Source organism: Paralichthys olivaceus, chromosome 7 (genome assembly GCF_024713975.1).
Source record: "Paralichthys olivaceus isolate ysfri-2021 chromosome 7, ASM2471397v2, whole genome shotgun sequence".
Lineage (NCBI taxonomy): Eukaryota > Metazoa > Chordata > Actinopteri > Pleuronectiformes > Paralichthyidae > Paralichthys > Paralichthys olivaceus.
The window spans coordinates 6,589,407-6,604,713 of record NC_091099.1 but is presented as its reverse complement, the minus strand read 5'-3'; the positions used below and the strand labels follow the sequence as shown (position 1 = coordinate 6,604,713).

General features: G+C 43.9%; 1 protein-coding gene across 1 annotated transcript in view; it reads right to left on the bottom strand.

Moving 5' to 3' along the window:
• tmtc2b (transmembrane O-mannosyltransferase targeting cadherins 2b) overlaps positions 1-15,064 on the bottom strand; it is a 92,435-nt gene extending 77,371 nt beyond the window's left edge. The window contains exon 1 of the mRNA XM_020103643.2: positions 14,600-15,064. Within this exon, the coding sequence (XP_019959202.2) occupies positions 14,600-14,682 (83 nt within the window). The 5' untranslated portion in view covers positions 14,683-15,064. The remainder of the gene's footprint in view (positions 1-14,599) is intronic.
• Positions 15,065-15,307: the final 243 nt, after the last annotated feature.

Here is a 15,307-nt window from a genome sequence, read left to right as displayed (position 1 = left end):
AGACAGCGGCTGCTGCTTATTTTGTCGGCGTTAATGTTGATCGTCTTTCAATCAACAACCACAACACATTGTGAGAGTGTATCTGTGTTGTGATTAAAACTCTGTGCATGTGCTGAAAGGACAACTGGGTTTTATCTTTGTATCTCCAGCTGCGGCCAGAAAAAAATCAAAAATTCTTTGATCAATTTTTCAAAATAAGATCAAGATGTTTGACCAGTTCTGATTCATAACGCAGTCATTCGAATCCTTAGAAGAATCTTCTGATCAAGATCAAATTCACCACTGCCTTCAAGCTTCTTCTTTTTAACCTTTGAGAATTTAATTTAGTCTCGAGGTTAGAATTCATTACGTTGACATATTTTCCAGGACATGCTGAATAAATTCTTGCACGGAAAAAAACAAAATCCCACTCGAGAAACATATGGATCTTTGTCTCGAGAAGTTCAACAGCCTCTCGACTGGGGACTAAAAGGTTTAAACACTTAATCTGGTTTAGACTGCGGGCGTCCACGCTGCAGCAGCTGACTCACCCTTGGGAGTCCACTGACAGTTACACAGAAAACCTCCTAAGTCTGACAAATCTGCAAATAATTACAGTTTGAGGGACAATAGTGTTTTTATTAATGAATGCATTCCAAATCTGTTTTGCGGATGCAGCTGTTCATACGAGAAAAACATCGTCCATCTGCTATATAGTTTTTTTAAGAGCTGAATGTAAGAAGAGGTGCCTCTGCCAATATTATTGTTAGAGCATCATTTGCAGGCTTCAGAACCTGCAGATCCACATATAAAATCTGTTTTTGATTATTGTAGACAACACAGTCAATGGATCTGTGGATTTTCTTCAGCTCTGCTCAGGTTTCTACTCCCCACAGTGTCCCACTCACTGCCTTTCATTCCCAGGCTGAGGATTCTCCTGCTCAAAATGATTAAGTACATTTAAATAGAGATGAACTGGTTGTGTTGACCTGGAAAAGCAATATTGTGGGAAACATTCACCACTGATGGCGTCCAAGAATAAAAACATAATATTTCAAATGGTTATTTTCTCTATCAGTCAGACACTGATGAGCGACGGCCGAGGTGGTTTCTTGAGGAAAACCAGAAGTGTTCTTAATAAATACCATGAGATCATTCGTAATGATGATTATGTGATTATGGAACAGCTTTGGAAACGTCCTTTCCAAAATTATAGTCACTCAGACAGTGAATTGTAAAACTATTAGGCCTTGGCAACATGAAGTATATCTGTCAGAATGACAAAAGCCTGAGGGATGTGTTGAGGAAGGGATTTACAGAACATTCATTCGTTTCACTTCTCAAAATATTGATTGTTGACAAACTGTGACTGGAGTTAAACCAAGTGTAGCTTCATCACAACACTGAGAGGAGGATTTTTAATTGTAGAGAGTGAAGCCAAGTTTGCAATTTAGTGTAAAACACAAAGTGCCCATAAAAACAACAATTACTCTGGAAAAAAAAAACGTGCCACCACAGCCGAAAACAGAACACGGAATCATTTTGTGAGTTAGATGAATCAATACAATAAATATAAAAAAAGACTGGCAAAGGAGGCAACTGGAATCCATCCATCCATTATCTATATCTCTTATTCCTCGAGGGTCACAGAGAGGCTGGAACCAATCCCAGCAGACATTGGGTGGATGTTAATTTAAAGTCTCCAATTAACCCACGTCTTTGGACTGGGAAGAAGTCGGAGTAACCAAAGAAAATCCATGCAGACATGAGAAAACACAGAAAGGCTTGGGTTGAACCGGGACTCGAACCAAGAACATCATATCTTGTAGTGACAGTGCTGACCAAGCTAGATTAGAAGCCCCGAGTGCCACTAAGTTTTCTTTTGTTTTTGTATAAAACAAACTTTAAATTAAATAGTGCTACATTCCTAAAGATGTTTCTCTGATGACTCTGCTTCTGTGACTCCTGAAAGGCCTGTAATTTAAAAGTTGAGTCCAGTAAACTCTGTTTCTGCCTTTTCAAACTTTCACTCTCTGTCCAAACAAGATGAGTCGTTTCCTCTGCAGTCCTGCGCACCTTAACAACAGGTATAGGATTTACAGGATTTTGTCATTTCCAAAAAACTCTAATACGCCGATGTCAAGTCGTTGCCAGACATGCCAGCGTGGCTCCTGACAACTCATCTGTTCAGGGTGACAGCTGGCATCCATCATTCACCCTCATGATTTACAGCCAAACGTCTCCAGCAGCAGAGTGTGAGATACACAATAATCTCTCACATAAATCTGATCTTTACTTGTTGGCCACATGCAACAGATCACATAGAAAACACACACTCAAAAACGTGTCTTTTAGTTTATCTCTGCTTGATGAACGTCGATTTGAATCATTTAAAATCCAACTTAAGCCATTTTGTAGGAGCGAACACTCCCACAGAAGAAGCGTTTTATGTACAACGTAAGTGAGTGTGACCCTGCAGGCTGCAGACATATAGCCCATTAATTTTCTAATATGGATTTAGACTTCACTGAATGAATGGATGGCCTTTTGCAACAGTCGCAGGAAGAAAATAAATGAAATCCGTATTCACGGTCTGTGTGCTCACAGGGAAACTGTGGTAGATAATTCCTAGTCTAAAAATCAATAACCTCTCAATGAGCTGCCAGTGGTGGACGCTAAAGTTCCTGAGAAGAATAAGAGCTGCGGGATGTGCAGTTTAGGACGTGACATGATATTAGCGCCCAGTTGAGGACAGTTGTCTCTGGGAGAGCAGACAGGCCCACGTGGCAGGTACCCGAGGCCGGCCTGCTGTACTTCTGCTGTCATGTACGAGAATCATCAGCTCCATCAATCAAGCGGAGTGACGGGCGCGCTGCATTAGCAAATGTTTCAGAGGGGCAGTAAATGAGCAGGAGGTAGACTGAGTGCTGCGCCGGTGGTTTAATCTCATGTTTTGTGCTGATAGTGTGTTTTTTTTTCTTTACTCAAACGGAGGAAATCTGCCAGCGGGGTGAGATCATTTCACTTCAGCCTCGACAGAATCTGACTCGCCTCAAGACGTTTCTTGATATAAATGCCATTCCTGGTGTAATTTGTCTTCTTCCAAGATAATGGAGCTTGTTTCCATAAAATAAAACATTAAGTTTGACCGTGAGGCGAAAAGACTCATTGGAGTCAACCCCTTCTCTCACAGAGATTTTGTATGAACTCTCGTTAGTCTCATGTGTCTGAAGGTGAGGGTCTTTACCGGAGACCCCAGCACTCACTCAAGCAAATCAAAACAAAGCTCCCACGCCAACATCGCCGAGGACGGGTTCCTCTGAAACGGCTTCCTAATTAAAACAGCCACTGATGCTTCTACCATGTGGTGGTGGTGGTGGGAAACATGTCTACTGCGCAGGCCAGACAGGTTGTGAGGAAGCACACGGGGGCTTCGTTGTGGTTGGACCCTCTTAACATCTCATCTCACTTAATGTTGTAAGGCTCTGAGCAGCAGCAGTTCACAGTCAGGACAGCACATGCTCACTGCAGATAGCCTGAAGGCCCTCACAGTCGCACTTAATCAGGGCCCTGACCTTCATATAATGCCATAAAGCTCTATCAGTCATTCTTTCGTTCTTGCCAGCACTGCTCTTCCCTCTTTAGCACACCCTCAATCTCCCTCAGATTAGAAATTTATTTTTCTTGAGAGCACATTTAAGGCGTCTCATTATTCTGTCAGAGCAGCTGACAGCGCTTCTTCTCTCCAGACCCTCAAACCTCAGGGGCTGCTGAAGGAAAAACAGTTGTGCACTTTTTCTCCCTACCCAAACTTCCTCAGCGGATCAAAAATAAACTCCGGCCAATTGTGTGTATCCATCTTCGGCTGCAGGAGGAAGACCTCACTTGGCAGAATAGCCGGGAGGGAAAGTCACACATGCGAAAGGTCAAAGATGAGGAGAAACACAGCAGCCGCAGATACTGAGGATGAATGCTCAGCCAAAATAAACCACTGAAATCAAGCCTGTTAAACCACCACGACTCCATCAATCTGTCACTGCTGCGATTTTATTCCAGATGACAGTGAGAAAGAGGGAGAGAGAGGACAAGAGAGAGGACGGGAGAGTTGGCTGTGTCTGTGAAACACAATACAGCACAAGCCATTCCCATGTCAGACTCGTCTGCCTCACCGAGCCATGAATATATACGACATTTGATTGGATTTGGTGAAATCCAAACATAAAACATATATATGACACAAAAATGCTATGTCTATCTGTCTGTGGCTGGCATTCCTCAAGAGCCGTTCAACCTCTCAGCTTCACACTTGGCTTGTGTATTGTTAAGAGCCAGACGAAGGAAGGAAGTGTAGTGTCACATTTGGTACAAATTGGATACGATACATTTAATATTATTAAACAAACAGGTGACGAGTGCTCTCCTCAGTCTCGACTACAGCACGTTCACAGCAACAGCAGCGACAGCCGATACTCTTCAGGATCTGCTCACTGAGTCACGCTTCACTGAACTTCTAACAGGTGAACAGCTCTTTATGCAGCGTCAGGGACTCCAGGGTTCTTTGGGCCGACTCCTGCAGTCGCTACTTGCCGCAGCTCAACTACTGCAGGTCACTTTTACAATTTCAGAAAGAAAGACGCGACCAGCATCACCACAGGTCAAGCAAACAGCCCATTCCAAACACTCAGGGACAGGTATTTAATCAACATATAATTTAATAAAATATTTTGGTACATAAAGAAAAGAGAAGCCAGTACCAACAGTAGGAGTTCAACATACTTATATATCCGGTTTCACTCTGTCTTTCCCACATATACATTTGATGAAAAGCCCCCTGAGACTGAGATTACAGCTCTGGATGGAATTCAACTCTTGCCCTCTCTCTGTGTTGCTATTTGATGACAGACTTGGGAAGGGTCACACACAAGTGTGGTGGGTATTTTTCTAACGTACTTAAATGAAACTATACGAGGACCTGAGCCAGACTGGTAGTCTGGTCGTAAATAACCTGTGGTGTCCCAGAGGGTGGCACACTGCAGGCTGTTGTGCTTTGCACGCATTTTGCAGAGTCCTGAAACCACGCGCTGGGTTCCCAGGACTCGACAGTATCAATTAGGGCAGCTTGTGAAAAGATGTTCTTCCTCCGCTGCTGTGGTCTGGTCAGAGGTAGGAAGTGAGGCCAGGGAGACGGAGGAAGGGGAAGTAACTACTAAAGCCGAGATTGTCCCCATCCACAAGCATTCTGGTGTAGACATGGTCTGTCAGCTTGTTTGCAGGTCCTCAAATAAAAAAGTGTTAAGGGGGGGCCCTTAAGATGAATGAACAATGATGCTCTCTCTCTGTGGTGATTAAACAACCACAGAATAAAGAACACAACACATGTGTTCAAGTGTTTCTTAGTGTTTCAGTGAGCAGCAGGTTACCTACAGTGGCTTAACTGGCCAGACCACAGGCCCATCTGTGCTGCATCTGACTCACCTCCCACACACAACGCAGGATACTGTAATCATATCTGAAATCCACTTTAACCACAATAATAACATGAGTCAGAGCAATTCAAACGCACGTGTCCTTTAAAGAAAGAAGCTGAGTCTGACAAGAAATGGAAAAAGTCCTCAACAATAATTGTGTTAAATTATTTTGAAATTTGAGTCTGTGTTTCTCATCCATCCTAACCAACAAGGCTTAGAGTAGATTTAGGTTTTTTTTGGGGGGGGGGGCTGGTTGTTTTCCCTGTGCAACAAAAAAAACAGATTGTATCCCTGAGTGGAGAATTGTCCACTCGGGTGAATGTGCTGCTGCTGCACAGATTTTATCAATTTTATTAAGACACACAATAACCTGCCAGCAGAAAAAACATACAAGAGAGAACAGGAATAAGAAATAAAAATAGCAAGGTATTCCCCTTAGTCTTTGAAAGGCAATGCATGGCAAACACAGGTGGGCAGGGCTAGAGCAGTGCACCATGGAAAACAGGATTTAAAAGAAGTCCTGGATCTGCTCCCTGATCCAGATCCGCACCAAAATTGAATAGATTCTTCCCTGACCCATGAAGCATCCTTGCACCACGTATTTTGTGGGAACCCTTGCAGCAGTTTTTGCATAATATTGCTAAAAAACAAACAAAAAACAAATGGACAGTGGAGAAAGCATAACCTCCACGTGCCTTATAATTACACGAGACCATAATTGCTCCAATTATAACTGAGTAAAATATGGCAACCATAAGCAGATGACTGGATTCCAACCAACCAGCCAACCAGCTCTAAAACTTGTGAAGCCTCATTTCCCTAAGGGCACCGACTGGAGAATAATTTTTACATCCCACCCTAAAACTAACAAGTTGAATTAGATTATTCATAACACAATGATGCTTCTGTTGGCTGACTAACTGTGAATCCTTTGCCCTCTTTCCTCTCCTTGAAAAACGCTAGCGAGAGCATGAGCTCACCCAATTGGTTCTGACAGGTTTGGTCTGCAAAACTGCAGCAATTTTCTGCTCTGTTCAAACACTGAGGTCTTGTTTCTTTGTCCTTCATAAACAACGCGCCAAAACAACCGGGGGCTTAATTCCTCTTCTGTGTGGCGACAAATGGCCTCCTTCTTTGGGTCCACGGAGAACAGAGGGACCACACAGCCCCTTCTTCTTACAATGGACAAAGGCATCTCACCCAAACGGGCCAACTTGTGTCATAACCTTATCGAAACGAGCCAGTGCTCCTTGTCAGAGAATGAGACCACCGAGATGGGGAGGCCCCATGAAGAGGGGTAACCTTCTCCTCTTCCTTACTGAAAAGGGCAAACTATGGCATCCCTGTTGGATATGGGGGACAGGGGAGTTTTTGTTTCCAATGGCTTTGGGTTCTCTGCTTACACGTCATGCCCCCTCTCATCCACAGTCCCGTTAATCCCATTAATATGAAGAGGGCCAAGAGCCCGAGAGTGGCCACGGCTTAAGAGCCATCAGCCAGCATTAGCCCTCGAAATCCAAACCCTTGTCTAGACCCATTAACAACTTAGCCCTGTGGAGTCAAATCATTTGAGACCCATGTCTAATGATGGGAGCATAACCTATAGCGACCCCTTAACGATCATTACACCTGATCAAAACGTTTTCAGGGATGACGCAAATTATTTGAGGATAAAACCAACTCATCTTTTTTGTTGGTACAAAAGTGGATTTGATGCATCATTTCAACTGATGGCAGCTTAATTTTTTGTCACATTATTGAGTGGATGGGTTGTATGTCTGCCACACAACACAGACCACGCACAGGATTTACTTGTTAGATGATTTAGTCTGGTATTACACATTATTCCCCATCTAAGACGATTATTATCACTGTGTGTGTGTGTGTGTGTGTGTGTGTGTGTGCGTACCAGCAGTCGTATACTCTATGTGTGTACTGCTACAACCACATGATGTACTAGGAGAGAGATAATCTGTTTGCTTTTAATTAAATAGCCAGGCAAGGGGAACTGAGAATATCTAAAGAGGACTGAGGTCAATGCCTTGTGCAGTGCAGCAAAGACAATCTCTAATGCCTCAATCCACCACCAGGCAACCCACCCGACATCTACATATGGCCCATATCTCGTCCAACTGCTGCACACCAGAGGGGTGATTACAAAGCATCAGAGCCTGATTAATGCAGCTTTGAAGCGGCTTGCTGTGGCCTGGCTGGAGCACAGCGAGGGCACAGCAACTGCTGGTGAGCAGCTTCCAATCCCACAGTAAGAACATCGCTTTACCGCTGGAGAATATCACAAATGACCATCAGCTGAAGCGGGAAATCACTGGAGAGATTCAGCCCCCTGCATGCTGCCACGCATATTCAGTTTCATCCAATGGCAGATAGCAGTTTGTTCCAGTAATCACAGCGAGACGGGCCTGTCCTCTTCTCCGCTCTGTTTGATCACCTCCACATCAAGATATCACAGGTACTTAAGACTCATGTATGTATCATGTATCTAAGGAGTCTAGACGCCATCTGGACCTGGAAGTTGCGGGTGTCCAGTGGCTTCACAAGAGCGTGTTCCTGATGTAAAATGTCATTCAGGATTACTGTGACCACCAGGCTCAGCAGGACAAAATGCTATTGTTCTGAATGCCAGATTATCCTGTTAGTTGGCTTTTATTTATAATCAAAGCGAAGGAGAGATGAGAAATGGAGCGACCATGGAATGACAAGCAGTAACTGGCTCAGCTGGCCAGGAGTCAAAGTGACGACCAGCTGCCCAAGGCATATGCATCCATATGGCATGTGTCCTAACCACTCAGCCATAAGGTCAGCCCCACTGCCAATTTGTTATTATAGTGTGACCATATTATGGTGGATATGAAGATGAACACTGCGTCTCCGACTCCTCTAACTGAAGCTAAAATATCCTGCACATGAGCACTGCCATCTTTCATTAATGTCGGAATTGGAGTATGGAGCTGGGGTATGGAGGTCCCCCTGATACATGGAGTTAATTCCTTAAAACCAAACTGGAAACATTTCGAGTTTGCTGGAACATTATTAATGTGTCCAATATGGTAACATTAAGGAGGTGAGGGTTTTGACCTATAGGAATTCACCTCCTGCCATGTGAACAGTGTTATAACAGCTCATGCATCAGCATCTCTGCATCTGAAATAAGGTAGTATTGGTCAAAAAGGCTGATTTACAGTCAGTCGTACAAAGTATTGAAAGCAGAAAATAATCTTCACTTCCAATGGCTTTGACAGTCACTGGGAAACCTGGTGACCCAGAATGGAAAAGTAGGGAAGAGGAACTCCACAATTAAGCGACGTGAACCCAGCGTTCTGCTGCGTTGTGTGTATTTAAACAGTCTTCACATGTTCGGAAGTCAACCAATAAAACACTTTCTTAAATTTAATCTCTCTTGCACATTTCCAGTTTATTAGTTTCTGCCTCACCCACAGGGGATGCAGGACAAGGGCCAACACTTTCAATTTAAGTTTAAGAGATGAAATTCAATAACCAAGATACAATTTAATGAAGTCTTATTGAGGCCCTGATGACAGTGAGGACAAAAAAGTGGTGTGTGTATTTAAATATCTATCCAAGACTCAAATGCTTCAAGTAATTCTAAAGGGTTTTGTGGGTAAATGAAACAAGTAAGAAACATATTTGAACCCCTCATTATTGGTATTTTTAGAAACAAATGAATTTTGGCCAAACTAGCTTATCTGCAATTGTGGCGAGAGTAAAAATAACTTTTTCTTCCATGATCGTCTATCTGTTGGAAAACGAGAACTTGGAGATTCGATCATTCTGTGGTGGAAACTGAGCTGAGCCTTCAGGGCCCTTGTAACCACTATCAAAACATCCACCACCGCACTGGTCATCAGTCATTTTTTATCAATTCTTTGTTTTCTTTTTTATTTGACTTTGAATTTAAAGCAGCAATAACTGATTTCTAATTGCCACAAAGGGGCAGCAGAAACAAGCTGTGAACACAACCTTTAACAACCAACTAACTTTAAGGCTGTGGTCAATTTGTTAGCAAATATGGCTTCATATTAACTTTGATTTGAAGTTTTTCGGCGAACAGTTAAGTGTAAGTTAAATATTCAGCCTACTTTTAGAAACATTTAACTTTCCCATAAATCGTAATGTTCTTGGCTAAAAAGAGGAGCTGCAGCAATGTAGTTTGAGGAAAGTGATGTGTTTTCTGAACATTTCTGAATTTTAACCTTTCATTAAATTTCGTAAAATGATGAACTATAATTGGTATAAAGCTCATAACAGCTGAGGTTAACTGTGTGTGTGTGATCATTTCTGTTCTATTCACACAACACGTGGCCATTTGGTCCAGTTATTACAGCCACTGTAAAAAAAGATATAACGATGTACAGTATATGCTTTGGTCCAGGGGCCATCTTCACTGACTCTATTACGCACTGTCTGTGTCATTGGGAACTTTGATGTCTCCATCCTGGCAATTAAGAGCAAATTCAACATCTTCCATTCGAATCCACTTCAAACCGTCCCCCTTCAAACTGCAGGAGGGAGAAAAACCAAAAAACTGCTCACCAAATGGGACCATCTGGAGGCAGTCACTGGCTGCTGGAAGATGGCGCCCTGAAAGGCTTTGGGGGGGTGGTAGAAGGAAAAGCAGACAGCGAAAACGAGAGGCAGAGCGAGATGGAGAGACAGTGGAGCAATTGCATCTACCAAACCATGTCGTGAGTCCTCTCTCTGTGAGCAGGGCGGTAATTACAGGGCGCAGACAGAGAAACCCTGACTGGGGAAAAAAAGAGGAGATGCTCAGACTGCTGGGTTGCCGCCCTTGGGCCCTCAACATAACCACAATGCTAACCAGCCCATCTTATACTAGAGGCCATGAGAGTAGGGTTCCAGATCAGTGCACTGACACATGGAGCCAAGGAGGAGGCGGTCGTGGGCACAGACAACGGTGCAGAATCCACATCGGTGCAGGTCGGCCAACGCAGGCCGGTGTCCACCTGACGCTGAGCCTTCAGATCAGTAACACAAGCTCCATAAAGGCTGGAATTCAACTTTAGTGCTTTTACGACATGATGCAGTCATGAGAGAGGATCACACATGGCCTTTGGTCGACAAGAGGCAGATAAAATGTTACTGGAGTACAAATAAATAAAATAAAACACTGAGAAAAATAAAAGGACACCAAAAATAGAGATCCACTACTTTTTTTCTGTCTCCGTTGATCATTAAACATGAGTCACCCGCCCTGTGTGGCTTCTTTGCCGTCATCAAGTCGGGGCTCACAACAAAACCACATCAGCCGTGAAGGGTTTGCCTCTGCCCCCCCCCCATGCAGACTCATTCGCTAATAAAGCTTTCAGGGCATGGAGCGATGCAGTAACTCGCCTTCACCAAGTGTCTGAGCATTATAAATCATCGCCCATGCCCAGGGAGGCTGCGTCCTTCAGCGTGACCTGCACACACATCCTCGGCCAGTCGCACCTCACGACATTGACTGAGGACAGAAAAATGAGGTGGCTGCAGTTCATCGCATCCATCAGGCCTACTGACAGGGAACAGTAATCCATGGAAGCAGTGTACATGGGTCGAGAGGGGAAAAAAACTGTGTTCCTTCAAAACTGTTTTCAAAGGGGGTTGAGTGTGCTACCTTTTTGGCCTCGCCACCACTTTATTCACCTGTGTTAACCTGTGGCCTGGAAGAGATTTTAATTGAGAAACTGTAGAGACAGGAAACACTGGGAGAGAGGATAGGAATGACATCTTATCAACTAGTTCCACAATTATCTGTCTGTCCTTTATATCATTAGAATCATTTATCTCATCGACTTCACACTTGACATTTGTAAAAAAAGGCAACTAATTCCCCGTTCGGTGTTCTGCACACCGACTCGAGCCTCACCAAATTTTGAATTAACAGGTGAACAGCTCTTTGTGCAGCAGCGGTGGTGCAGCGTCAGGGTTCTGTGGCTTGAGTCCTGCAGCCACCGTCAATTAATGCAGGTCACTTGTATAGTTTCAAAAAGAAAGCTGCAACCAGCTTCACCACAGGTCAGGCAAACAGCCCATTCCAACGGGCACTGCTGTAAAACGCCCGCTGGCCGGGAGTCAAACCAGGGACCTGCAGCTTAAGGGCATAGAAACCTATGTTGTATGTGCTTTAGCTGTTTGCCCCTTTAGGTCACCCCCTCCCTCCAGGAGTGTGATATAAATTTCGCCACCAGCAATCAAGCTAACAATGCCACTCCCCCGCAGGTCTCTAATGTGCAGGCTTAGTGCAAGCCGCAGAATATTGGACCAGTATTTCTCCTCTGACATTTATCTGGGCTTTCCCATTCCTTCACTTAGCTCCGACTGTAGATTATAGCAGCAGAGATATGAACATTGTGATGTACGATTCCCTTTTTCCCAGAGCAGGTGTCAAAGTTGTGTATGTGCTTATGATGAGTGTGACCAGGGGAGAGCGAGAGGGGAAGAGCTCCCCCGGGGTGTTTTGGCACTGAGGAGCAGCCACTCTTCCAGCCTGTCGTTTTTATTGAGGGAGGGGCCATGACTGACTGCAGGGTCCGAAAAATTGCCTTGCATGAGATTTTTTTTTAACGCCTGGAGGATAAAATTTCTTGTAACACGTGTTAACTCTTTCCTTCAACCATGACCTCCTCATAGGCTTGGTTGCGAAGAATAGAAGGCATGAAGTTTGCTCACATTAATGTGTAACCACTAAACACACCACTGATAAGAAGAAAACACAGTTCCCTGCACGGTTATGTTTGCTGTTCTTGTTCACTCCCTTTACAAAGCAACAAAGCCATTACGTATTCCAGCTCCATACCAAGAATAACAGCCAATCGATTCCAAAACCTAAGGTGACTTTTATGCCAGCTCTGTAGCCCCGAGGCGTGCACCTAAACACACACACACACACACACACTGCAAACTTTTAATCACTAGATGAGTAAAGTCAATGCACTGGCTTCACAGCCGGAAGCAAAAGGGAAGCACAATCTGTCTTCCCACAGAGAGGAATCAATGCTGCACTGTGAGAAATATCCATAAACAAATCATCTGCAGCTATTTACCATATTCAAGGAAGGACTTTAAATGAAACATCAGCGTGCAAGAGTATGTGTCCTTTGAATTTTTGAAAAACATTCTCTGAATGATTCATCAGATCAGATTCTCAGTTGATCTAAATGCAGTTTCAAGACTGCAGGTTGCTGCAGTTTGATTTATTGTCACTAACAAGTTGAGTTTTTTTTCCATTATGACAGCTTCTGTTTTCTGCACAGGCTCCGCATTAGCAAGTTAGATGAGCTACTGCGTCCAGGACTGTTTCACTTAGCAAAATTATAGATATCTCTTTCGCACCCGCCCTTCCTCTATCTCCCTCCCCTCCACCAGTGGAGCCCCAGGGGACAGGAGACGGCTGCTAATTGCGAGCCCGAACCAAACACATTGTGTTAAAAACAGATAACGCTGAATACCATACAGCCTGCTCTGAAAGAACACGTCAGAGAAAAACTGTTTCTTTTTAAACCCTGAGCTGTCATTCGTTTGTTTCGTAAGAAGCCTGCACTAACTTGAACCAGACCTCGTGCCATAATAAATAACATTATGTTAACATCTCCTCACAGAATAATCAAGAGTTTGGCTTTTTCTCTCACTTTGGAGAACTTGGAGGCTCGTGGTTCTGCAGCAGCTGACTGCAGCAGCATCAGCAGCCTCTCACCTCTCCACAGCGCTGCCACTCCCTGAAAAGTTTATGGACACACAACACCATCCTTTTCCTGTAGGGTGCAGCAGGCATCACCTGACCCCCCGAGTGCAAAGTGCAGCCACCAGAACAGAATTAGACTTTCAGCAAAAAGGCCTCCGGGAATGTGTTAATGTTAAATGTACAAAGAACAGTAAGTGCAGCTGTAAAGGAAATAAACTGTTGTAGAGGTGGAGGGTGTTAATGTCCTGTTTGTCCTCCTCTGAGTGTGTTTTATAGTCGCACAACACCTGTCATACAGTGCTACACAATATTCTGGCCGGAGCAGCTGCATTTAATCCTCATGTGCTTGAATAAGACCTGTATTAACGGAGGAAAATGAAAGTAAGACGATACAGTGACATATAGGCCGGAAAATCATGATGCAGCTCTGACCTACATCAAGGCATGGATGGAGCATAAATGAGCCTGAGGCACTGTCAGCCGTTCAGCCATCAAATATCAGCAGGGCCAGCGGTGAGTAATGCATCACAGTAGCACTGTAACTAGATATCTTTAAGCAAATAAATAATGAACATAGAAAAATACTTTGCTCAAAGTTTCAGCAGGACAAGTTTGACAAAGGGACTCCAGCTGCGGAGTGAAGAGATGTAGTGTGCGTCTTCTCCAGAGATCAATTATTTCAGAGGAACAAGTCAGAACTCGGAGTAAGTCCAGACTCCAGAGACTTAAACACTTTGCACTGAGGCTTCTGAGCACATTTATTCCAGGGGATAGAAAACTACTCTGGAATTGTAAAGATATAACAACATGCATGCTGCAGGAATATATATCATTCAAGAAATGTAGAGGTATTACTTATTTAACTATGCTTACCTTTCTGTTATCTCTTTCTTTTGGCATTCATTTCAAATGATGTTTTATTATATTTACTGTCTTTAACTTTAGATTTTGTATTATATCATATTTTGTCTTTGATTTAAATTTGCTTCCTGCATTTGATGTTTTGTATTCTTGTATTTATGTCTCCTCTTTGTTACAGCTGTTTTTAAAAGTGCAATATAAATAAAGTTATAATTAATAAATGTGGACATGTGGGAGCAGATTGTTATGACAACTGCAAAGTCACTAAAAGCACTCACGTGTCTGCAGGAGGACGTAAAACTGATTTTCAACTGAGGCACAGTGTTCTACACAGACAGGACCTTACTCTTATCAATTGATTGATATTTGCACTTAAAACATGCTGCATGTGTCAACGAAGCTCAGCTCACAGGAGTTAGATGCACAACACCATGACTGAAGTTGTTATTATCCAGGTCCAGCTGTTCGAATCTGTGTTACAGGTGAGGCTCAGGTGCAGAGACTCGCAGTAACCAGGGAGCTGCACGTCGCTCATTCATTCATTCATTCATTCATTCATTTACTCAAGTACCTGTCATCGTAGCAGAAATCGGCGCCCAGAGTGTTGACATACAGGAGCAGAGCCACGGCGCCGCACAGCAATTCTGCAAACATCTCTCTGCGTCGCTCACACCCGAGGGAACAGTAATAAGATGATAAAAAACCAAAAAGGAAAAAAAAAGGAAAAGTGCAAAGCGCGACAGGGAGAGGCAGCGAGCTCTCCTCCCTCTCAGTCCGCGTCTTTGTCAGGATGTCTCCGCGAAAACAAGTCCGTCTCCCCCTCCATCATCCTCCGAAGTGCACAAAGTGGATAATCCCGTGCGCGGCCGCCCCTCTAACCCATGTTGGGTGTGAGCTGTGCGGGCTCGGTGTGCTGCAGAGAGCCGCTGGATGTGTGGAGGTGAGAACACGAGCAGCGTTTGGGTGAAAGTGAGCCAGACGCACGCCGTCCTTCCTTCCTCTCTCACCCGACGCCGAGCGGCAGGACTCGGCCTCTGATGCTCCGCCGCTGGAGGAGCGTCGTGATGAGGAGCGCGGTCAAGTTACCAGGGGTGCACACGTGACATCCGGTCAGACTGAGAAAATAAAACGTGCTGAGAAATGTTTAAGATAAGATGAGATAAGATAATAATTTGCAATATTACAGCAGCAAGAGTCAACTACAGGCATCAGTAAGTAATAATAAGTAACATGCAAATAAATAAGTGTCAGGAAATATAAAACAGATGGAGTAAAAACG